At 43.6% G+C, this 25,087-nt stretch overlaps 2 protein-coding genes across 2 annotated transcripts; one reads left to right on the forward strand and one right to left on the reverse strand.

The window, feature by feature from the left end:
• Positions 1–3,335: 3,335 nt before the first annotated feature.
• On the reverse strand, positions 3,336–9,410 carry BBS12 (Bardet-Biedl syndrome 12). The gene is made up of 2 exons (XM_076337670.1): positions 9,328–9,410; positions 3,336–6,090 (listed from the first exon to the last, which is right to left on the reverse strand). The coding sequence occupies exon 2, from the start codon at positions 6,072–6,074 to the stop codon at positions 3,936–3,938; it is 2,139 nt and encodes a 712-aa protein (XP_076193785.1). The 5' UTR covers positions 6,075–6,090; positions 9,328–9,410; the 3' UTR covers positions 3,336–3,935.
• A 270-nt stretch (positions 9,411–9,680) lies between these two features.
• LOC143159829 (uncharacterized) lies at positions 9,681–16,176 on the forward strand. The gene is made up of 5 exons (XM_076337265.1): positions 9,681–9,763; positions 11,623–11,778; positions 13,738–13,866; positions 13,972–14,109; positions 14,345–16,176. Exons 1-5 carry the CDS (start codon positions 9,761–9,763, stop codon positions 14,432–14,434), a joined length of 516 nt encoding a protein of 171 aa, XP_076193380.1. The 5' UTR covers positions 9,681–9,760; the 3' UTR covers positions 14,435–16,176.
• The last annotated feature ends 8,911 nt before the right edge of the window (positions 16,177–25,087 follow it).

Genomic DNA, 25,087 nt, shown 5'->3' on the forward strand with positions numbered 1-25,087 from the left:
CCACAGTCATTTCTTGGCCTACCTGGGGACCATCGCCTCCTACATTGCCTAGCTCATTTTTTTCAGCATGCCTGGTAGCAGGCAAACTATCAGATGCCTCTCAACAACCATTGATCATCAGGCTATCAGTCCTCACGGGACCAGAATTTGCAAGCAGGCTGTGCCCTCTAGGCTAGCCCAGCTTGGGACGAGGGTCTCGTTGCTATGATTAAGACCCCTACTACATTTCAGGAAGTCATGAAGGAGCAGAGAGGCCTAAAAAGTTGTCCTTATAAAGATAAATGTTAAATAAAATGGCATCAGCCCTAAACAGGAGGAGGAGTGAGCTGGGAATGATGATACCGGGATGCAAGGGGAGTGAGATGCTGCCTACTCCTTGGGACAATCCCTTCCCTAAAATCTCTGCCATTTCCCAATTTCCCAGGCACATCAAATGTAAAAGCTTAGCTCTGCCATCACACCATACTCTACACAAACAGCCTTTGTGTACCCTAGGAGGAGCCTCTACCCGGGAGAAGCTGAAATCGCCAGCAGCAGTTGTTGAAATCATTCCCTGGGCTGAGGGCCATGGCAGACACGCACCAGACCTCATTCTATGTTGCAAAGAGGTTTGAGGGATTTGAAGCCCTCAAACTTGAAGGAAGTCACACGTGTGTATTGTACTTCACAGTGCAGAAGGAGGATGCCTTGAGGACAGCATGCATGTTGATAGTCTATGCATATCAAAGAAATAATTAAGTAATCCAGGATACAGTATCTAGCTAGTTTATAAAATTTTCCATTTCGTTGGCCTGTAGAAAAACAAGTATTAAATAATCAAAAGATAATGTCTGACAGCTTTTTAGAAAACCTCTGCATCACAATATTTAAATATATCATTATGTGCTTTTTAAAAGCCTGATTGGAAAAATTACATCATTTTGGATTTTCTCAACATTTGGTGCGTCAGCTCTCAGTGTCTAAGAGCCCTATAAATAGATGTTTGGACCACCTCAATACAATCCATGTATGCAGTTTTTCCATAGTCCACTTAACTCTATTATTCAAATAAAGTGCAACTGGATCTTTTCTTGGGAACAGGGATTATGCAATGCTCAGTACAGGAGGTTCAAGAAAAACAGTATAAAGCCAAACATGAGCTGCAAGCACTTGCAGAGCAGCAGAGTTAGTTTATATTTATTTATATGCTGTATTTCCATTTCTTTCTTGCCTAACAGCCACTGGCTCCTTTTGCCTCTTTTGATCTACCAAACTCTTTCTCTCTCATGTCTTAGTACACCAAGAGTGTGGCCAAGCAGTTAAACATCAATTGCCAACTGATTAATAATGAAAATATAATTGCAGGATGATCAAAACCTTAATATAACTAGATCCCTATGCTGCTAGGAACTGTTTCAAATTACAATTATAAACCCCTATAGTACCGGTGAGATTTTGCCAAAATCCACTGAATTCTGGAGTTTGTTAGAAAACCAAAATATTTACAGTTTCAGGTCAGAGATGGCTAAATACTACGAGCACAGCTTTCTACACACAGAAGAGTTTTTCTCTCATATTTCTAAAAGGCAACTGCTATTAATATGCTCCCTTAACCTCCTTAAGAGCCTTCCAGCTACATGCGAGTAGAATACAAATACAAAAATATGCAATTCAGCAATGAGAATTCTGAATGAAACCTTTGAAAATATACTGTATAACACTGCTTTAGTACACTCACATATATACCTATATGTATCTAAACCGTATTTGAGGATGAATTTCATTATCTGTGTCTTTCTTTTCCTTGTATACTGAATGTATCAATTATTCGCTTAGTGTGAACCACTTGGGTAAACAGCTCTATGAAAGATCTGAGTATATAATTTGATATAATGTATATTAGCGTAGAAGAAAGCTCCAGGATAAAATGCAGTTAGATGGCTTTTTTTCTTCATAAAAATGAAGTTAGGGCTTCTCGTCAGTTCAACACTCAAAAGCTGTTTCTAAGGATCCCAATTTCATCTCATGCTTAAGGTTAATTTAGAACCTCAGTAGCCTACCCCACCTCTCCGGGGAACTCCCAGATGTGGAGACCCATAAGCTGCAGGTCTCAAAAAGGGCTATTTTTAGCAGAATGCAGTGTAGGTTTATGGAGTTATGTGTTATGGGGATGAAGACATCAAAGGAAGCAAAAAAATTTGGAGAACACGAGGGAGGTAGAAAATATCAGATACTGTCAGATATCTACTGACAATTATAATGGGATATAATGCCAAAGTGTTGGCACCATGAGGGAGACATTTTAGGAACCGTCTTTCCTTTTCATTAACTCAAGCCCTCTGGAATGAGGTACCGTGAAATGCACAGGTAGAGGGGAAGGGCCTTCCCAGGAGGAAGGAGCAACTCCGACAGGGAACAGAGGCAGAGAACGGTGTTAAGGCTCAGTATAAGTCAACTGGGGGACTGCCAGTGGTCACGGGGGTTTGAGGCAGCTGATAGCTCTTCTCTGAGATGTCTTCTGCAGTGGGGTGATGCCGCAAGGAAAGTAAGTCCAGAAGGAAAAAACATCTACTTAAAATGCTAAGTAAGTAGCAGCGAAGGCTCTAACAGTAAAATAACCGCTTGGGTTTTGTCTGCCTTTCCACTGAATCACGACTCAGAAAACACTCCTTAGCCCACCCCAATTCTTAGCTTTCACCACAGGACTGTCGGCCACCAGCACCAGCAGTCACAATGAGTAAGTGCTTAACCGAGTACTGCCAGCCATTAGCATTTTAATGAAAAAGTTCCTAAATGCAAGAATCTGCTTTAGTATCACCATTTCCATTCTTTTTCCATTCTGTTTTCACCGGGCTGGCGAGACATTTCACTTTAAGCGTGATTCAGAATTCCAATTTCAGAAAAAATATCTCCATAGTTACACACCTCTCTCTTGCAACAAAGCGCCAGTTCTCCGTGGCTCTGCTTTCAAATTTTAAGTGCTGAAACACAGTAAAAATGTGTTGCCTCAATCATCACAATAGATTCATTTTCAGTTTTTAGCCAACAACTAAAACATACAACATTTTCCTCTCTGCAAGAGTAACTGAAAGAGCCTAAAGGAAGTAAACTAAAAATCCAACTCGTGATGTAATAAAAGAAAAATTTGTGTTTTCCACAGATACATCCATTGTATAATACCAAAAGGGAGGATTCAGCCTAAATTTATGTCAAAACGAGAGACATTCCAAAGGGTATATATTTGAAAATAGGAGACATATGGTCCCTATAAATATGCAAAAGTAGAATATACTAATACAATCTCTTAGCCTAAAATGTAACGCTCATAAATTATTGCAAGTTTAACTCTTACATTTGCAATGTACAGAAATTAAGAGCAAGATATTAATTAAAATTGTTATATATATTCTTTCATTTAACACAAGTATGCCAATGTTACGTAAGAAATCCCTACCCTTCTTTAGAAGACATTAAAAGACATTAAACAAGAACAATTTACAGAACACAAGTCCAAATACCTTACACAGACAGCGTGTGTTCAGAACATAAGCATATCCAAGGTATCAAACTTTTCCCCGACTAGACTCGACATGTACCCACCTGCCCAGTGCTCCTCATTATAATGAAAAAAAGAACTGCGCATCTGCTCTGCTAAATAAGATTAGAGAAATCAGTTTGACTGAATTAATCTATCCATACAGACAGTATCATTAGTTAGAAATGCATGGCTGGCGTTAGAGGTAAGCCCACAAGTGATTTTTGTTTGTTTTTTAACTCCCGTTTCTAGAAATGGGAAACTGTATCTACCTTGTGACTATCTCACATTCTGATTTCTGCTGTTACACTCTGAAGTCATAATCACATCTAAATATTTGCTTTATAAACTATGAAGAAATGTAGGTTGCACCTGGACTTCTTCCACTGACTCATGGACTTACAAAGCAAGCCTGCAAGTCCTATAAAAACATAAATTCACTTGACACATGCGAGTTCAATAGCTGATGCCTTTTGGGACCTGTGATAATTTCGGCATCTGTTTGAAGCACTAGTAGCACCAAGTCTAGAGCTCTCCGCCATGCCTCTGTCTTGGCTGTAACATTATCATAAACTTTTAAACCGTCTCCGTGGTCAGCGAAGGGACCAGAACCACCCCTGAGCAGATCCCCTCTTCTAAACTCTTTCAATATATATGCTGAGGGAGAGTCACAGTCAGCTGCTTTTTTGAGGTGATGATCAACTGAGGTACACGCTTCCAACTCCGATGCAGCTTTTGCAGTGTTACACAAAACCACTGAAAGATACTGCTTCCAGCCGCTCGCTAATGCTTGGAGCACAACTGATTTATACTCTGTCGCAGATGCCACCAGCCAAGGACTGTGAAACTCTTTCACAGCATTTTTGTTTGCTGGCTGTAAAGGCTGTTCTGCAAGCATCTGAATGTGACTAAGGCACAAGAGCTCCACTGCGCCACCACCAAGAAACACCTTCTCATCATTTAAAGCATGATGGAGTCGATACACTAAAGTCCAGAAGCGGTCTTCAATGAGCTGCATCTTTGAAGGTACAGTAGTGGTGAGCACGGCCGTGAGCAAGGGAATTCCTCGCACTTTTATCCTGACTGGCACAAGCTCACCCAGATCCATTGCACGCCCATCGCAGGCCTTCCACAGCTCCACTTGGGCCCCGCTCCCCACACAAGAAGCATTCACCTGGGTGAGGTATGTCACTGTTTGGGCGCTGGTGACCTCCCCAAAGGCACGCAACACATCCCGAGTCACAGAACCAATTACCAATATACTGTTTGCTATGCATCTTTCCATTAAGTTTTCGCACACATTTCCTTTGACCAAAACCAAGTTTACTTCAAAGCTTATCAGAATATCTAACATGCTGCTTAGCCACAAGTCTCCTGCTCTGCCTTCCTGTAGGCTAGGATGCTCCAAGACGGTCCTTACATTACATGGTCTATTAAAACCTAAGTGACGATATTGTTCAGTTAGGTCACCGTCCATTAGCAGAATCCGAAGGGGTTTGTCTTCAAAGTATTTGATAACTGTGGCTTGTTCTGGTGACACTAACGTAACAAGGCCTGGGAAGACACAAGAATAGCTTTCAGGCAGGCCCAGTAAACAGCATGTCACAATTTCTGCAATATTAAACTGGGAAGAGCCACTGCCTTCTGCTCTCTCTTGTTGATATGCAACAATGCTTTGTAGCAGTTTCATGCTAGCCTGATTTCCATGGCTCAGAGTCACTGCCAGGTGTCCTAAACCATAACATTCACATGGATCTGCTGATTGTCCTGAAAGGTATCCCTGAAAATTACCTTGCTGACTTGAAAAATGGCTTTTTCCTAGAGTGCTGAAGTATCTGCTATGGGTTAACTTTTGTTTGTTACAGCTGGATGGGATAACACCACTTCCAGAACTCACAGATGTACTTTTGTCACCCGCTGGTTTGACAAGAGAAGCTATTGAACCAAAGCCGGCCAAAGGTGAAACCAGGCACTTGTTAAAATTACAATCATCTTGATGGGAACAAGAATTTATTGGGATTACTTCTTCTGGTGCAAGAACATCTTTCTGAAAATACGGGAAATTCTGAGGATTTAGAAGACTGTCCGGTCCAATTTGGCAAGTTTTGCTTTTAAAAGCGTTTGGCCTAACACTGCTAGAACACAGTTCTTTATTTACATCATGTATTGATATCTGAAGACACTGGACTCTCTCACAGCAAGAGTTCAACCCCTCAGACATCACAGATACTATTGCCGAAACAGGAACATTCTGCTGGAGGCACTCCAGTATGGCATTGCTCCATGCGCCAATGAGAAACAACAGGGTACTCATCCCGGTCTTGAACTCCTTGTTTTGTGCCTGAATGGTTTCATTAAGAAGCTGTCCAGCAGCACTAGATAAATCCAAACTTTCAATCAGTCTAACAGCAGAACAAATCAATGTGCTTTGGTTGGTGCTTTCATCCACAATGAATTTACATGATTTCATTGGCCCCAATAATGTTCTTCCAGCTAACGCTAAGGATGAGAGTTGCTGGAGTCCAATATGTCTTCTTGCATTCACATCCCTGAAAGCCATGGGCAGCAGGCAACACCTGTGAACAGAACACAAACTTACTGCCCCATCCTCACAGCACTCCAGAGCACGTATCACCAAAAAATTAAATTAACAGTCTAGCGTTGAACACAGCTCTCCTGTGAGGCTGTCTGTATAAAACAGTTCTTCATCCTGTGCACTTATTATGAGATATCGATGCACATCGGTGCTGAAATGGTGCATTGCTATAATACCACGGAACTTTTTCTTGCTGGCAGATAGTACAGTGCTGTTAATTCCAGTGGTTTCTTAAACATGAAGCAGTGCAGATTCTATAGAACTACCATTTCTCTCCTGACCGGCTGTCTGGAATTTCAGTTATTTGCCTTACTTACAGCAAAAGTTCCTTAGAGCAGAATGGACAATTATGTGCAAAACCAAAGTGCTCTGTACAGATCCATCTTGGTACCACTAGTTATGCCACTGACTTTAACCTTCAAATCTGGAAAAACATAATCAAACTTACTTTATTCCAATTCTATTTATTCCATTTAGCACGCACCAATACTTCATTAAATGTGCATGAAAAAGAATGCCCCTTCTTTATACCTCACAAAGCAAACTGCCAAGACTTTAAAGTTTTGATCTACTACTCAGTTTTAACATGACAAAAATAAAGTCTTCTTTCCCTTGAAATCCCTTCCATACCACACTCCTGTGGCAGACCACATGGATTAAACTAAAGCTTCCTTTTTTTTTTCTTAAGTGAAAAAGTATACACACCAAGAATTAAGAAGCCTTAGCCATATACCTTTTATGCTCAGATTAAAATAATTTATTTCATCTCCCTAAAGGTCCCTTTGCATAGCTATTCCAAATCCAAAAAACTCTTTTTCCACCCCACTCAATGAAAGTCCATCTGACTATTAACTCAAATGAAGACAAAGCATGAATTAAAAAAGCAGAGTAGGCAGTCAGAAATAACCTTTATATGCTGACAGACCTAAAGTTCTAGTCTAGCCCAAACTGACAACAGAATTTCCCTTCAATTACTAGATACATCTTGGAGTACCAAAAGAATCATTAACCAAGAAATTATTTTAGTCTATAGTTATCCGTAATCAACAATTTAAGAAAAGGAGTTTTAGATAAGCAACTACTTTTGACTTTAAAACTGCACTGGGAGTGTGCGTCTGAAAACCTCCATCCAACCTGCTTAAGGGTTTTTCTAGAAATTTTTCTTGGCAATCTCTTGTGATAATGGTCTAGCCATGCTACGTATCCATATCAGTACTTCCAGTAGTAATAATAAAAAAAGCCTCTTTTTTCTTAGCTGGAATCCTTAGCTTAATATCACAGGTAGTTTGTTTTGAAACAAACAAAAAAATTGAAACGATTAAATAATAATCATCGGAACATGGAATCCAGTATGAAACGTTTCCTCCACTCCCCCAAAAACTCATTCCATCTGATTTCTCTTAAGGATTTACTAAGACAGTAATTTGGGTTTTTTTTCTGGGGGGGACGGGGGGCGGTGGCTTTTGTTGTTGGTGGTGGGGTTTTGTTGGTTTTGGGTTTGGGGTTTTTTTGTTGTGTTTTGTTTGTTTGTTTGATTTGAGATCACTGTTTCTGAGTTCAAGCAGTTCTCAACTAGTAATGGTCACTTCTCAACCTGCTCTTGTTTTGATAGAAAGAACAAATAACCAATTTATGGTTCTCTTCATAAAATTTAGAAGAGAGCTAAATTAGCTATGCTGAAAGACCAAGTGATGCTCTCTCACTACCTAGGTCCTTGTCACATAGTTCTGGGCAGAAGGCCACGCTGCTGTTTGGATGGGAGACAACTATGGAAGGACTGGTGGGAAAGGGTTTTCCATTTTCCAGTACAGTGAACTTCTTACTCGCCAGTCACTCCCAAACGAGGGTTCAGCTCAGCAGTATGAGCCATTGTTTTATTAGAATAGCATTTTTATTTCAACGAACGTGAAACCAAGGCTGGTTATGAGACAGATTAATTAGAGTTAGCGCAGCACCTTCTATCAAGTCAACGCACTTCCACCAAACCTCAATGCAGCCAACTACAAGTTGCTTACCTAAAATTTTCTCTGAAATTGAAGTTGAAAAATATGCCCCTTACTTTCAGCTTAAACTCGTACTTTAAAACTGTACCTTCATTTTGGACACCAGCCTGTACTCCTGCAGATCCATAAACCTAAACCAAATGGACCCAGGGCTTGGCTGCAAAACCAGATGAAGGCAGAACATGCACTTACAGTAAAGAATGTTTTTATTTCATTGCTTGCACAACCTCTGGCATGTGAGATTTATGATTTTGTGATACTTCCTTCCCCCTCTTTGTTTTATGCGTGTTATTTTGGCAAGAACATCACACTACCCTCTGCTGTAGGAACCAATATACAGCAGACCCAAAATTCAACTTTTCATCGCCCCCATCCCCTGACCTTTTACCTCTTTTTCCATCCAGTCTGAGGTGGAAAAGGTAAAGGGTCGAGTGGAATTACGTTTCGGAGTCAAACACAAGTGAGGTCAGCAAAGAGAAGGAGGCATCCTGGAGAATGAATAAACAAACTGGTAGTGAAGGACAGCCAGGCGTGAGACACCAACTACAGATGGCTTCTGCTGAGCTAACTTGCCTGCTGACCTACTGCTGCCTGCCTCATCACCTGTCCCTGCAAGCAAAATAAAACTCGACCTTACGTTCAGTTCACGTTTACACACATGGGTTTTAGGGCTCTCAAGTGAAGAACTCTGGGATACAAGAGGTATGCCAAACACTTATTACTCACTTGGTCTTAACAGCACCTCAACCACGAAGGCTAAACTAATACAACAAAATTTTACATCAGTTTTCCAAATGTATTCCTGTGAAATGTTGGCAAAAAAAGTGTCTTGCATGCATGCGTGTGCACATGTTCTCTTGTACCAGCACTGGTGCACAGTGAGAAACGGGTAGAAAATGCGCTGCTTGCAACTAAACCGGCCTACCTAAGAGCCAGCACTATTGCTACTAAGGTAGGAGAAGAGCGAGCTTCCTAGATGAGTGTAGCCGAACCCAAACGCCCGTGGTGAACCGGCCCCCCGTCACTCGCAGCCTGGAAGCGGCCAGCACGCAAGCGGGGAGGCGGAGGGCACCCCGGCAGGAGCCGAGGCCGCTCAACAGGCGCCCCCGAGCTGCCCTGCTCCGGCCTGGTGGCGGCCCGGCCGCTTCCTCCCGGCTGGAGAGCCGGCCCAGGCCCCTCGCCGGCCCCGCAGCAGGCAGGTGCTGGTTTCTCACCGATTCGGCTGTATTTTCCTCCGCTCCCCGCGGCTGGGCTGAGCTGAGCTGAGCTGGGCTGGGCTGGGCTGAGGCGAGCCAGCCACGGCAACGGGCGGCCCCGCCGCGCGCCACCAACCGCCACCGCACGCGCCGCGCCCCGTTGCCAGGACACCGCCGCCGCCGCTTGTTTGTACACCCAGCGGGCGGAGCGGCCCCCGCGCTCCCGCTGACGCCACGAGCCCGCCGGCTGCCATTGGCCCGGGCTAAGGGAGGGGGGCGGGTTCCCCGGTACGTCCGGCTCGCTCATTGGACGGCCCGTGTTCGTTGCGTGCGGCGGCGGGTGCGCTCGCCTCCGCGAGGCGGACCGGGCCGGACCGGACCGAGCCCTTAGGAGCGACGGGGCCGAGCGGGCCGTCCCGACCCGGAGCGGCGTCCCTGCGGCCGCGGCCAGATGGTGAGCGTCCTTCCCCTCGCCGCGGGCTCCCCTTCCCCTCGCCGCCTCCCGCGGAACGGCTGGTGCAAGCTCCCGCCTGTGCCCGCGGCGCGGGCCGGGGCTCGGCTTTCCCAGGGCCCCGGAGCACCCTGCCGTTCCCCGGCCTCGGGCGGGCAGGCAGCCGCTGGGCACGAAGGGCGGTGGGGAGCCGGCGCGGGGACCGCGCAGGCTGCCAAGGCCGCCTCTGCTGTTTGGTTTCCTCGCGCAAGGCGGAAGTCGACACCCCGGCCACAAAGGGAGAGGAGAGACGCCCCCCCCCCCCCCCAAAACAACCCCCTTGGCACCATGAGAAACGCCCCCGATAAAGCACCAAGAATCGCAAAATATGTCACCTGCTTTCAGGCTGCGGGGTAAGCCGGAGGCAGTATGCTTGGTTAACCTTCGCCCAGCTCGCTGACCTCCTCCGCTTCGTTCAGTCCCCTGTAGCATGTGGCACACTTAAATGGCATCGGCCAGGCGAGAAGATGAAACATAAAATGGATTTGCACAACTCGGTTTTGCAACAAATGGGACAGGAAGCAACGTGCACGCTGCTCCTCAGGATCTTCAACATTTTCACTAGATTTGTAGGTGTATACGCAGGATGCAAGAAAAAAGGTTCAGGTAGCATGTTGGCATTTTTTTTCTTTACAGTCAGGAAAAGGTCTCACGTGGGCTTCTCCCAGAGCGGAATATAAGGAGTAAAAATCTGATGCTTGTGTTAATAGCAAGGAAAAGTCAAGAGGTGTGCTAGACAAACTGGTTTGCAATCCAACCTGGGAGGGACATACCGTGTTAAAAAATACAAAATTTCATTTCCAAATATCACACAATGGAATCTCCTGTATTACACACTGGGTATTTAAAAGAGATCCCAGTCAAAAAGTGGTACCAATTTGGTAAGAGATTGCTCACCAGTAGCTAGAAAACAAATTCCTTTCTTGGTATTTGTTCTATTTACTTTTATAAAGCCCAACCAGTTGAAGTTGGGGCTGGGAGGGACTGCCCTTCCTTCCATGAATCTGTGCAGATTCAAGACTAAAGGACTAAAATCTGTCTGCTGCTGGTTTAGAAGAAAACTTGTACCTGAGGAAAACATCTTTCCTGCTCAGTAGGCTGGGGGGGGGGGGGGGGGGGAGAACCCTGTACTGCGCTAGCTTACACCAGAAGCAGGAAAGGTCTCAGAAGTGTCCTGGATAATAATGCACCAGCTCAGCACAAGGAGATTAGTTCTCCTTATGGGACAGATTTTGTGTTGATCTCACTGCTACCACAGCATGTTGTTACCTAGCACCACAGCTAGTTGGTGGACAGGCAGACTAGAGCTCCCTTGAAACTTTGTTCCAACAGAGCAGATGCTCTCAGACATCCCATTTCAGTGCTGGTTTTGAGGAGTGGCTGAATTTGAGTCCCACTTACAGTCAAGATCCTACACACTGGCCTTTTTAGCTGTGAGGATGATTTACTCATGTTTTCCATGTGAAACCACTCCTGACACATCAAAGCAACCGGCAGGAGGTGCAGAGGGTCTTAGTCACCTCAGTGGAGTGTTCATTTTCAGACTGCCCACCTGTTTTTCTGGCATTACTCCTTTAATTGATAATCTTGCTGTTTAAAACAAAATGTGAAGCCCAGATGCGTATTCCCCAGTAACAAAGTCTTCAGCTTGTTTTCTTTCTAGAATAACCTAAGAAAATGAGAATAGAGACCCAGTGTCTACAACTTGCAGCAAAGAATGTCTCATTTCTGCTACAGCTTTACCGTTATTTATAATTCAGTTGTGTTTTGAATTTTCCCTGGAGTGGGCTATTTCTTATTTTTCTCTCCTTCACTTTCTGAAGGCATCTAACTATAGAAAACCTGGCTTGAGTACAGCCCAGCGGAAGAAAAGTGGCTTGAAACCTGAACTTACAGAAGAGCAAAAGCAGGAGATCAGAGAAGCTTTTGATTTGTTCGATACCGATGGATCTGGAAGCATCGACATAAAAGAACTGAAGGTTTTCAAACTTTTTTTTCCTTGGATGGAAATACCTTTGATCTCAAAATTGTAGCCGCTTTTTCTGTTTGTCCAGCCCTTACTATTTTAAATAGTTTTGGAGTACGAACAAGAATGATGGCTTGCTGTCATGACTGAATTGGGGGTGTACTACATGGTTAACTTCAGAACACTCTGTATGTAATACTTCAGAGCAGACGGGTTTCTCCCATACATGGATAGTAGGTCAGATAGCTTTGAATATCTGAGCATTAGAGGAACTAAACAGTTCCTCTGCTTAGGTACACGCAGTGCACATTTCAGTTTTCATGACTGACTGAGATTGTTTCTGGGAAACAATGTTGTTTCAGGATGAATGTCAGAATACCAAATTTTTTCTTCATCTCGAAACAAAACACAGATTTTGCACACATTCAGGAAAGACACAACCATATTTTCATATACGTAATCCAAAAATTACCTGGTTTTTGATTTAAAAAAAAAAAACACGATGCAAGTTGCATTTCAGTAGCAGTTCAGGTAGTATGTGTGTGCATGCACATGCATACACACAGTAGTACGGGGGGAAGATTATTCTCGGTTCTCTCCCTATGTTTTTATGTGTCTGATTTTTTTTAAAGCATGAACCTTTTATCTTAATTACCTCCTTGACCTTGATTTCTCACATACATGCACTCTGCCTCAATTTCTGCATATGTAACCTAGAAGCATGAGTTACCTAAGCCTGTGGCTTATCTCAGGATTTATTTGGAAGTGCTTATACTTGGTTAAGGAGAGCGTGTTCTCTGAACACAGATTGTACATGTTAAAATACAGTTCTTAAAATGGACTGAAACGTTCTGGCATCAACTGTTTAACGCTATGTTTTTCTTTATCAAAATTAATTCAAAATATCCATTATTCTACAATAGAAAGTGTTCCCCTCTGAAAGACAAAATGGAACATTTTCAGTTGTCCCATCGCAAGAAACTGGTCAGAAAACACACTTCAGTTAAACGTTAAGTTTCTGGTGAGTTGGCACTTCCCAGTAGAAGAGTGTTTAGTGAGAGAATTTCTGCCTGATATTAACTATTGATTTCTACTGGAGCACACAGGAAGAACGAATGTTCACAGTTCAAAAATCTTCCTCTAGTTATGTGTTCTTGAAACTTCATTCTCTGAATCAAATACGCTGTAATCATCTGGCACACCAGGACTGTAAAATTACTAATAAACACCCAAGTAGCAAAATCATTGTTCTAGGCTGGTGAAATGCCAGAGCCTGGTTTGTAAACAATGTAAATATTAAGCATTTGTACAACAATCTAAATGCCTGTTTTTACAGCAATATTTTGCTTGTGCTCTGTAAGGCTCAGAAAGTTTGCTTTTCTTCTCCTCAACTAGCACAACAGTCTTTGCTTTGCTGAGGCTGAGAGACTTAGGGAGTATTGTCGGTTCCCAGCCCCTCCCACTCCCCCCTCCCCGCCACCTAGCCAGAAGTGCCAAGAGCTATGCGTATGGATTTCTTCTCTCTCTGTGTACTGTTAACTGCAGTGAGTTAACTGCATGTAATTCTGCACCCATCAAAATTAATGGGCGTTCTGCCCTTAATTTCAAATGGAGCGAGATCACATCTCTGGTCTCCAACCTCCCTTGAAGTCCCATTTTGATAATCCAGTCCCTTTAGGAACTATGCAGATTGGAACCTTTACCTAATTCAGATACAAAAAGCTTCTCTTAGTTTCAGAAATATATCCATGTTCCACATGGATCTAAAGAGAAAATATGTCTGAGTCTTAAGAGTATCAAACCTACACTATTACTGTTTGGAAAGATGAAACAAGCTGGTAAGAGATACCAAGATGTTTTCATCGCAGTGAGTTGTTATTACAGTTTTGGATGAGGAAATGAAACAAGCGTTAGTGCAGCTGCTGACACTATAATTCTGGTGGCCTCCTAACAGAACTGCTTTTTGGCGCAGGTTGCGATGCGTGCTTTAGGCTTTGAGCCGAAGAAGGAAGAAATTAAGAAAATGATAGCAGATATTGACAAAGAAGGAAGTGGCACCATTGACTTTGAAGACTTTTTGGCTATGATGACGCAAAAAATGGTAGGAATTCTTAATACAAATTCTTGTGACAGCATAAAAAAATGCTGAAAAGGAGCATCTTGGTGGCAGGCGTTTTCTAATTAACGTATGTTTTACTCGTTTTAGAGTGAAAAGGATTCAAAAGAAGAAATCTTGAAAGCTTTCAGGTTATTTGATGATGATGGGACAGGAAAAATTTCATTTAAAAACTTGAAAAGGGTTGCCAAGGAGCTGGGAGAAAATTTAACAGATGAAGAACTTCAGGTAAATTCTGATTTGCCAGAGCTTTTCTAACAGGCACAGACCAATCCTGTAGCTCCTAAGGATTGGGTGCAAATGTATGCCTATACAAAAAGGGCTGAGAGGTCAGAAATATGAAGAGCAATCAAATACATAGTTGTTTTCACATGAAGTGCTTCTGATTTGTTGTTCTCTTAATGAATGGAAGATCTTGTGTTTAGAGTCCACTGCCTGATCAAATGTACAATGTGTTTTGTAGGAAATGATTGATGAAGCTGATCGAGATGGAGATGGAGAAGTAAGTGAGCAAGAGTTTTTGAGAATCATGAAGAAAACTAGCTTATATTAATATTTGTTGCCTTGCTATACAGCTGCTCCAAAAGATAACCTGGAAAAGACTTAAAAACTGGGCTTGTGTCTCCTGCATATTTTCTGCCATGTGAAGAAAGTCTGAAAGGACAGATTTTTGGTTCATTCTTCTTTTTCAGTGAAGTTAATTGGGGAAGGGGAGCTTCAGCACCCAGAACTGTTAAAATGAGATATTGCAGAAGCGAAAAGGGAGGATGAACCGAACCTGCAAGGCAGGGTCCGGTCCGTTCCCCTCCCCCTTGACAATTGTATCGATTGCCATTTTGGATAAAGACCGCTGTGTTTCAACTATTTAACTAAAAGACATTTCACTTGAGATGTGAAGATTCCCACTGCTGCTGGGAAAGGCCACTTTTGACTTTCCTAAGGCTACAGAATGAAGGTGCAAGCACAGTATTTTTATTCCTTTTAAGGCTTTTAGGTTATCTTTTGGTATTTGTCTCCTTTTGTTTATTTCCATGAAAGACTCTAAAAATCAATTGCATATCTGTCTATTTCTGTGTGAAACTCTGTTTTCCCACGGCAAGTTGGTTTTGGACCTAACGGGAAGCAAGTGTAGATAACCAGATTTGGTTCTTCATTTGGAGCTGTGTGCCAGCAGTAGATGTTCTTCTGTTGATCTGATCACCTGAAACCTAGTTTACTTGAATGTAACCTGCTTGGATTATCAAAGTTGATTGTATAACCAGCCAACATCTTGTGCCATTGTTCTTACTCCCAAGACATTACAGAGCGGCTGTTATGCCAGGATTTTAGGTACCTAAAAAGTTCAGTTCTATGATACGCTAGGGTAAATGTTGTCTTTGGCTGTTTACAGTCAAGTTGCAGGGAGGACTCGCATCTGAAGTGAAAAAATAGCTCACCTTGGACATCTGTGGAACACTGAATATATTTAGATCCATGCAATCCAAATTCATTTCAGACATCACAGGTTTGGTTTTTTTTTTTAGGAGTACCTTCATTTTCTTGACTATTTCTTGCATATACTGCCAATCTAGGACTTACTGGAGAGCCACATTCCCTTCTGTATTTTGGTGATAGAGCAGTGACACGCAACATGACATCAGATTATGTGGTTCTGCAGGAGGGTTTATCCTTGGGTCCCGATTAGACGATCGGCTTCAAAACCGCAGGGAAATGGTATAATCCTAAATCATGTCTCTCTCTAATAAGGCGCCTGAAGGCGAGTTTGTTACTGCTCACAGCGAAGCGGCAAGTAGGTAGCAAAATGTCAGAAGGGTTCAATGGGAAGAAGAGGGAAAGAACAGTATTTCACCAGTATCTGTTAAGATCCCTCTAACGAGGTTTGTAGAAGAAAGGAAGAGTCAGCTCCTGGAGTACCTCCTCATTACCGCTGCTTCAGCTCTCATGAGCTGTAAGGGCCCAGCAGGGGGAGAATTATTAGTTTCAGGAGCAGAAAGGAGAAGTGTTCATTTACGTGTCGTCTTCTCAGCGTGCAGATGCAGACCTGGCACATTCTGCCCCAGTCCTCCAAGTTTTGTACTCTGAACAACTCCAGACAGACCCTCTCTAACCTGTACAGAAGTAGGCTTAAACCTGTGGGAGAACAGGGATTGTGTAGGACCCCGGAAAACTCAAGAGACCTGTGAAGTCCCCTGTTAACATATTCAGTGGCAGTAGGTGTAACCTATAGTACTGTAAGCGTTTTAAAATGTCTATGAACTTTGTATAAGTGTGAAATAAATCTGTTTTGCAAGTTAAGGACTTTGTGTGCTTTGTAACTTGGTGTGCTCACTATGCAAACTAAATTTTCAAAAATAATTTTAAAGTGTTAAATGGTTCACCAAGTACATTTTCACCTTCATTTATCTTTTCTTTCTAAGAGAGAAATTCTTAGGTGCAGTAGTCTGTCACATAATTCCTCCCCCTCTTCCACTACGCTGATTAAAAGTTTCTAGTACTAACCACTTATATTCAGAAAGGGAAATTTGAAGTTCTAGTTGATTATGGGGAGTCCCAGAGCCTAGTAGAGTGACTATACTTTTTTTAATGCTGCCACAGGAAGAGATTGATGACTGTTGTTTACCTATGATGCATGTCACTTCTCTCTTCCTGTTTAATCCCATTACCTGACTTCTGAAGGTAGGAGAAAGACACACCATCGTACCTACCATATACACTACAATGATGAAATGTTATTTCTGGCTTGCCCGTTAATCTCAAGTCTGGAATGGTGAGCAGCAGCTGAATTAGCACAAAACTTACAAGTGTTAACGTAATAGAAGTGCCTTGTGCTGCTTTAGTTTGTGTGATAGCAAGGGATATCTTGTCCTCTCTTCAGCCACATGCACCAAGTATGATGCCTAACACAGCAACATCGACAGCAGCCCACAGCAGTGCTGCGGTTCCGCGTGAATTATTTTCAGTGCCCTTGGGAATCCTTCTAAGATTTTATCTTTTACATTTCTATACATGGTGGAGGAAAAGGAGCCTGATTGAAGCTAATGGCAGAACTCAGAACTAGGTTTGTGTGAGGAACAGGTGCTGAACTGCCCGTTCAGGAATTTCATCCTTTTACTGTGCTGGAGAAAGTGACTCGGATCAATGAACTGGAAAGGTACCCAGCAGACGTTTTTCCTGGGCTCTGTTCTAGTGCCTACTTGAGTAGCTTACCCTAAATGGAGGGGTTTCACTAGAGGAGACAGATCACTCGCACCCCTCTCCTCCTTTTCCCATTCACTCTATTCTCAAAAATAAGAGCTGGGGCACTTCCAGGGGACTTGGATTCAACTCCTTTGCACTAAAGCACCAAAACGGAGGTAAAGCAGTGATTTGGGTTGCCTTGCACAAAAAGGACCCATCCCTCAAGGCACCTGAATCCAAGCAGTCACCAGCGTGAGCATGTACCAACTGGCACCTGGTGCCGAGGGGAAGGCTTCAGTCCCAACCCTACTTAATGTTCCCTACAGCCTGACCTGGGCAGCTCCAGGGGCCGGGGGAGGCAGATGGCCCTGAACCTCATCCTTTGCATCCCTTTTCCCCTTCATGCCGACAGGGAGGCTGGGTTCTTACCTGGCATTTGCAAATTCTCCTCGGATGGCTGCAATATGTGCATCCAGCTGAGATCCTTCCTTCCGTGACATCAGCGAAGCCTGGTTTTCAGTTTGAGTGTTCGTGCTAGTCAGATACTGTACAAAAAGGAAAGTGGAACTGCAATTTGTATTTGGCAAGCACCAAAGTATCAAAGCATTGATAAAGGCGATAGCTGCTTGGGAGATAATATTGCAAATGACTTCCAATGAAAAATGTTTTTAAATGAAAAAGTACTGGGCTTTTTATAAAATACGAAATAGTTCAAGAGAAAAAAAAATTAATTACAAGTTATGCTCCAAAATATGCCAATTGCATGGCAATTTTAAACTAACCTTTGCTGTTATCTCCCCTGCACAACTTTTAAGTTCTTTATCATCTCTCAGCCCCACAGTAGAGTCCTACAATCCTGCCAGTCCCACAGTAAAGCAAATCTTCAGTTGGCTTTAGAAAAAACAAAACAAAACATAACTATCTAGTGTCCAAAGATGTTTTAAGTAATCTAAGCTGGCAACTTGAGACACAGGGCTGTTGTGCTTTCTCACCACATCACAGTGAAAAGCGGATAAAGGCAGCAACCTTGAAGGCCATTCACTTCTTTGCAGTTACACCTGTGCCAAATGTGTGTAAAACAGCAGGCTGGCCAGGCACAGGTGACTGCAAAAGACCAGAGGAATCTTGCATTGCTTGAGGTGCTTGTGCAGTTAACTGGTAACAAGTGCTACGCCCTCATTCTCTAGGTGTGAGTTTGTTTTCAGAGCAGTAAGCACAGGGTCAACTTATTTTTGCAGAAAAATAAGGGCTTCTTTTCAGGTAAGCCTAATCTTGATATTTAAAAGAGGATGGGGGGAAAACAACAGAAGAAACCCACTGCGTACTTCCACATGCCAAGAGTCCTACTAATAGAGCCCAAATAGTTCAATAAACTGATGAGGCATTTAATATTAAAATATTTAAATCGGTCATTTACAGTTTTGAAGAATAACTCTCATGTCCTGTTAACTGCCTGGTGAAGTCACACCACATACTTGAAACGTTAATTATTAATTCCCTGGAAACCTCCTCACTGAGTTCATATAAATCAAATATTGCCACACTACATCTGCTTTTAAACACCCCTGGATAGCTTAAGTGGATTTTGAGAAAGACTCAGGCAGTAGAAAGTGCTCTGGGCCAGAATTCACCATTGCCACATTTGACACATGGAAACGCTGGCAGAACACATTTTTCTGACATGGGCTAAAGCTTTCTGTAACCCCAACAAAAACTCTGCAGTACCATACTACTTAAATCTATTCCATGCGCTGGCTGGTACATTTGGCAATCTTTGCAAGCGTATCGGCACGATGTATCGCCTTCAGGTCATGCATTTTTTGCAGACATCCGCTCTCCCAAATATCAATGTTAAAGCCAAATCAGGACCATTGAGACTGCATCCAGGTATTGTTGCCAGTGGCCCCCCCTGCTCACTCAGAATTTATTCTCCTTGCTACAATTTGTTTGAAAATTATTTTTTGTTTCCTTACACAGATAAAAACGAATGAAGATGAGAAAAATACTGCTCCTGAGATGCTTCAAAGCACAAGCTTTTTTTCAAAACCTAGTTACATATGCTAACAGAAACTAGCCACAGCTGTCTGACACATCTTACAAAAATCAGGCAGGGAGAGCAAACAATCAGATAGTTAGGGATGTTCTTCAGACATCCTTCAACACGAGTGACCAGGCAGGCACAACCTGCGTGCCTCCTGGCACGGGGAGCAAACAAACTGCTCAGTCTGCAGGCTGGGATGATCCTTGACACTTGAGGAAAGAAACCCTAGGAGGATAATTCTGCAAAGATAGCTTCCTTTTTGTTATACATATCCATAGAAATAGCGTAGCTGTGAGCGGACAGTTGCACCAACCACCACCACTGTATGCCAACGCCTAGGGTGATTTAGGCACACGCCTCTCTGAATCACTCCAGTGAACAGGCGGCCAGGACTGCCCCTCTGCTACAGCCCAAAGTTTCTGTGAAAGTCTCTGCTGAGCAGGCATAAAATTCTGCTTTCAGTGGGTGCTGCACATTCTGCTTAACTACAGGATGCACTCCTACAGGATGCACTCCTAAATTTGTACATTAAGGAAAGGTGTAAAAGTCTTTTCTCTCTCTCTTGTAAGGGAATAAAGAACTGACAGATCTGAGAGCGTGACAGTCTCGCTAGAGGGCATCCAGTTACTAACGTGTAAGATGAGTGATGCTTATTTCCCTCCTCTGTGGCTTTTAATGACAATCGAAAGTAGGCTAACAAACACCATCCAGCTAGGGCTCGAAATATGCGGTTGGATATAGGATTATTTTTTTCTCAAAAAAAGAACACAAGGCTTCTCACACAACTCAAGTGCAAAATGCTGTAATTATTAGATGGTTGTTCGAAGCTAAACCCCCAAACCACACTTTCTGAAACTCCCACTCTGTATCAATAATTACAGACACGCTCTCAGGGGAGCGGAGAGCTGAACTTGCCTTTCACACAGTCCCCCTGAGTGCTCTGACCACTACTCTATAGAGTTATTTTCTCTTTGGGAATATTGCTTTCAAATGGAACCACTTCAAGCAGAGAGACAGAGCCAGACCTGCTGCAGGATGCTTGTGGCCCTCCCTTGGGATATGGGAAAGCTGGAATCGTGGCCTTGCTTCGAGTCAAGAGGAACAAGGATTTGAGAATTAGACTCTTGTCCCCAAGGTGAGTGTGTTGACCTTTAGGCGACTGTCTGCACTGGGATGCGTTTTATTCCAATGGCCTTGTGGGGTGGAGCATGACCAAGAAATACATTTTCAGGCAACTGCCTGGCCAGAGGTCAAAAGCATGATAGATGGACACCTGCCTTCACTTAAAGGCAGCTCAGAATATCAAGAGCTTGTCAGCTCCTATCTACTGTTGGAAGAATACAGGGGGCCGGTGAGGAAGAGATGGGGAGTTAGGGTGGAGCAAGACAGAGGACCTGCAAAGTTTGATGCTTCAAACCCTGATTTATATGTGCCCAAATTCCTTAAGCAGTACAGAGAGAAAGAGGGTCTTAAAGCGATGATCCAAATCTCTCTGCTGAGTCAGGAGCCCAGCAGAGCTGGCTCATAGCAAACCTGTTCCCGTGCACTGCAGCAGAACATGCACAGGCAGTTCAGACTTCATCCCAAATGGTACCGACATGGCGCCTACCTTTAAGAGCCTCAGCCCTTGATGATTTTAGGGGTCCACTGGAGTGGAGTTGGGGACCTAAAACTATAGCTCTTGACCTCTTTGGAGTTCTGACTGCCACTAATTACTAAACTTGAAATCGCTCAAGTAATTTTTTTTGCTTGTCTGAATTAGATTTGACGCAGTAAGAACAAAGCGAAGTTGTCAAACCTGAGCTGCAAACATGCAAAATTCTGGGCACAGCCGTAACAGTTTCACATGCATTTATTATTCCCCCCATGCCGGACGCATGTGCACGCACACTGTATACGCACATACAAACCTTGCAGTCTTATGATTATTCATTTCACATACTTTTGACATGCAAGAAGTACCAATGCGAGCATACGTTTAGAAGCTTCACTTGGAAACAGGGTGCATTTGTTGCAACATTTTAGTCCCAAATAGGATTAAGATCTGTGTACTGTAGAGTTACCATGGAGCAGAAGTCTAGCCCTTATTTCCCGGGAGTGAAAATCCCCCTGGGCCAGCAAGGGCCGTGGGAACTGGCATGGAACTCCCTGTACCAGGTTCGGGGTCTGCAACAAACTGGTGCAGTCTCAGTGAGCTGGCCCTTGTCCTAAAGGCCACTTTATTTCCTTTGAAAGCTTCTGACCGGTTCTAGTAGCGACATAAGTTTCACTATAAAGAGCATCCCCCCCAGCATTAAATAGAGCAAAAAAATAGGTTTCCGTAAGAAACAAATGCAACAGCTAACCTAGCCCATTTCCAACATTATTTTAAAGCACACTCTGCCCAAAAATGTAGCTTAGTGCAAACAAAACCAGCAGAATTTACACATCCATGCTATTGTATGAAGTTCCTTCCTAGTATGGTTCCTTTTTCACCTGCCTCTGCTCAATACCCTCAACATAGAGAAAACAGATACATGCTTTCCTGTAAATTCTTTCAGACCTCCAAATGAGAAGTACCATGAAAGATCTAAACATCAAGGAAGAACTGACTGCAAACATTGCAGCACTGATTTATAAACACTAGAAGGTATTTCAGTACAAAAAAGCAACATTTATACCGACTTCTAAAAACATGGTATCAGATCATCTCAATTTCAGTTTTTAAAAGTCTGTGTTCCCCACATTAAAACAAAAGCTAAGGTGGCAGGTCTGGATGTTTCCTATTTAGATAGCTTATGCCATGATTGGCCAAAGAAGAAATCCACAGAAGCATGGTTTCCACACATCTTTTGAATGTTTTGCTTAAATCAGTCCATACAATGTAGTCTATTATATTATGTGAGGTCGAAGACGATCGCTGCAGAATAGCTCCTTTTGGAAAGGGAGGTACGTAAATTTAACGAAGAGTTCCCCCCACCCCCACCCCCCAATCAAGGTAACTAAATTAGTACGGGACCCACGTATTGATGAGGTCCGAAAAATGGGTCACACGGCACTATCGTTTTCATCTTAAAAAGGTATCCACCAAACTCAGCATCCGGATTTCTTTTATTCATTCCATTTCAGATTTCTGATGAGGCCACTCTGCAACTTCGAGTAGGCAGGACTGGTGGTCCTGTTTAAATCAAATGTTAAAGCCCGTAATTTTTGAAGCGTTTCTCCCTGTCACTTAACCATTGCCAAAGCTCTTTTTCAATTACTCAGTTCTTGATGGCTAATCAGTTACACGAGGAAACAGAAACCAGCTTTGCTTAAAACTCCACCAAATGAGCACAGTAAGTGAACAAAGATATTTTTCAATTACTTTTTCAGTTCTAGTAGTCTTACCTATTACTTGTGGAACAACAGGTACATTTTGCAGAAACAGAACGAGATTTTTTTCTAGATTAAAAAAATCCATGTCAGTGGAGGTACAGTCCATCCAGAGCAGACCTATGCTTTTGTAAATAACAGGTGAAACAGGTGCAAAAACTACAATTATTTTCTCTAAGCAGAAAATTACCATAGTTGAGACTAGCGTTTGGTAAACATATCCCTTACATGGCCATTTTTCAGCTTCCTCCTTCTTATTAGGAACCAATAAAGTATTCAACAAAATGGCCGACAGGTTTGAATAGTATTTCTGTTCGTGCTGCGAAATAAATAAGTATTCTTTGTTGAATCCTGATAAACTAGGTCACTACCTGGGTGAACTAAATGCTTAGGATCCTTCTGCAGAAAACAATTTTATTATTGCTTACAGTATTAAAAATACTAGTATTACAAATCCAAGAGAAAATGTAAGTTGAAAATGCTTATGTATCAAAATTAAAGGAGCTTTTCCCAGAAATGAAACAGCTTTTAGAAGGGAGGTGGGAAGAAACAAATATTCTTATTCTTCCTAGTACCAAAACAAGAGGCAATAGATGTATAAAACAGGGTATTATTTATTACGCGGGGATTTTTGCGCAAAGATTCAGAATTCTCCTGACTATCAAATGCCATGCAATACTATGACTCACCGAGTCAAGATCTAGGATGGTTCAATCCTGACCACCTCCTGCTAAGGGCTCAGCATCATCTATTCCCATTGCCTTCAGCGGGACTAAGCGGTGCTTAGCACTTTTGCAAAACTGGGCCCTAGACAATGAAGGCTTTAGGTATGGGCTTCCTATTTCCTGCGGTGGATTTGTGTAGGTGGCCTTGTTACCAGAAATCCATACTCCTACACAGCAACTTCTGACTGTGTTTCTGCAGAAATGACTATGATGAAAGGAATGAAATATTTTTTAAATAAAAATCATGTGTTTGTCTCTCCAAACCAGTTAGGGTATCTCCTGCTGGAGAGATTAATTTCTTCACCTCTTGTATGGCAAAATTAAGAGCAGGGTGGAAAACAAAAGGATTAAGGTTTGCAAAGACACCGTGGCTTAGGCTGCTGCGCACCCCGAGAGGGGAGAGCCTGTCTGTGCTGTCCCCTGCCCATCGCCAGCGGCTGAGTCACCGGCCCAGCCTGCAGAGCTTCTCGCTGCTGCATTTCGCAGCCGTCCTCTGCCTCGCAGCCAGGAAAATCCCACATCCTCCCAGTGGGTGTAGGAAACGCAGCTACAGCCTCTGGATGCATTGCAACCAAAAACAAAGGGGAGATTGTAGCGCGGGCGGTGTCCGTGGGCGCAGGGCCACTGTCCCGGGACCTTGCTGACAGCGTCCCAGCTCCTGCGGCACAAGGAGCCACGAGCGGAGCCCACGGCCAGCGTTGCCTGCATGCCTGCCCACAGCCCTGCTGGTTTGCCAACCCCAGTGCTGTAAGGTGCATGACCAGCGCTACCTCCCTGCATGGAGATCTGCCAGGGCCGCCAGGAAACCACCTCTCCTGTCCCACCTCATCCTGTCTCTCTGCTCTTTGGCAAGGGGGAGGTCGCACCTAGCCCTTACTGGTCTTCCCTGCGGGCCATCCAGCCCAGGCTGTTTGCCTTCAACAAGCGCAGGGGCTTACTGAAGTCACTAGTCTTGCCATGCTGTTGTGGCCAGCGCAGCCCTGGTGGGCTCCAGTAAAGGTCACTAGAGATGCTCTTCTCACCTCCCACCCATCTCAGCTCGCGCTCAGCCATACTCTGTGAGCAGATGATTGCAGAGGTGGCTGCAATTAGCCAGGGTGGCTTCAATCTCTCAATTTGCCAATACCAGTCGAATACTGCCAGCACTGCTTCAGATGATGGCTCTGCAAGCATACTGCTGGGAAAGCAACTGAAGACATTGCTCACAGATCCATATTGTTTCCTTCTGCGCGTTCCCTGTGGCACTTGCCAAGCTCATGTTGAGGGTGGTGTTATTCTGAGAAGACCGCAAGCATCCTGGGTCAGGCAGCCAGAGCCTGGCTCTCCAGTCTAAGGTTGAGTATTGCTCTTGGGAAAGAAAACACAGGGGCAGACTGACATGGGTTTGCCCAGCTGTCTGGGCAATTGCTCCAGACAAAAGCTCTTTTGAGAAGCGGCTCCTGTAAAGTTGTCAAGAAGAGACCTGTCATCCCCAAATGCGTGCTCACACACAGAGGTTGCAGCAGAGCTGGCACCGGGAGGGATTGCCTTAGGAAAGGAATCAAACAGCCTCTGTCAGTCCTATGCAGTACAAGCCTTCCCACCCAAAGTCTCCAATGGCTTATAAGCCACTTATCTCAGAACTGGCATCAGCTCCCCAGCCAACCCCACAACCCCAACACAATCCTTCTTCACTAGTGCCATGCTTCCTTGGAGACTTCTCCTCCTCCTCCTTATGCATCCTTAGCAAAGCTGCTGCCCCTGTGCCTCCAGCACCGTCCTCCCGTTCTGTTTAGCCACCTGAACTTCTCCTAGGAAGGTTAAGAAGTGAGACGATGCAGGAAATAGAGAGAAAAATTCTCCTGGCATCCATTCCCTGTCACATTTGTTCCATGCTCGTATTGACCAAAACAGGAAGGTACAGACAGGG

The sequence above is a fragment of the Aptenodytes patagonicus genome, chromosome 4 (genome assembly GCF_965638725.1).
Source record: "Aptenodytes patagonicus chromosome 4, bAptPat1.pri.cur, whole genome shotgun sequence".
Lineage (NCBI taxonomy): Eukaryota > Metazoa > Chordata > Aves > Sphenisciformes > Spheniscidae > Aptenodytes > Aptenodytes patagonicus.

What these genes read in the sequence shown, in the direction of transcription:
- BBS12 (XM_076337670.1), bottom strand. Translation starts at nt 6,074, where the DNA reads ATGGCTTTCAGGGATGTGAATGCAAGAAGACATATTGGACTCCAGCAA.
- LOC143159829 (XM_076337265.1), top strand. An exon ending in TCGACATAAAAGAACTGAAG is followed by an intron (nt 11,779 to 13,737) that starts GTTTTCAAACTT and finishes TTTTTGGCGCAG; the next exon opens with GTTGCGATGCGTGCTTTAGG. An exon ending in CTATGATGACGCAAAAAATG is followed by an intron (nt 13,867 to 13,971) that starts GTAGGAATTCTT and finishes TACTCGTTTTAG; the next exon opens with AGTGAAAAGGATTCAAAAGA.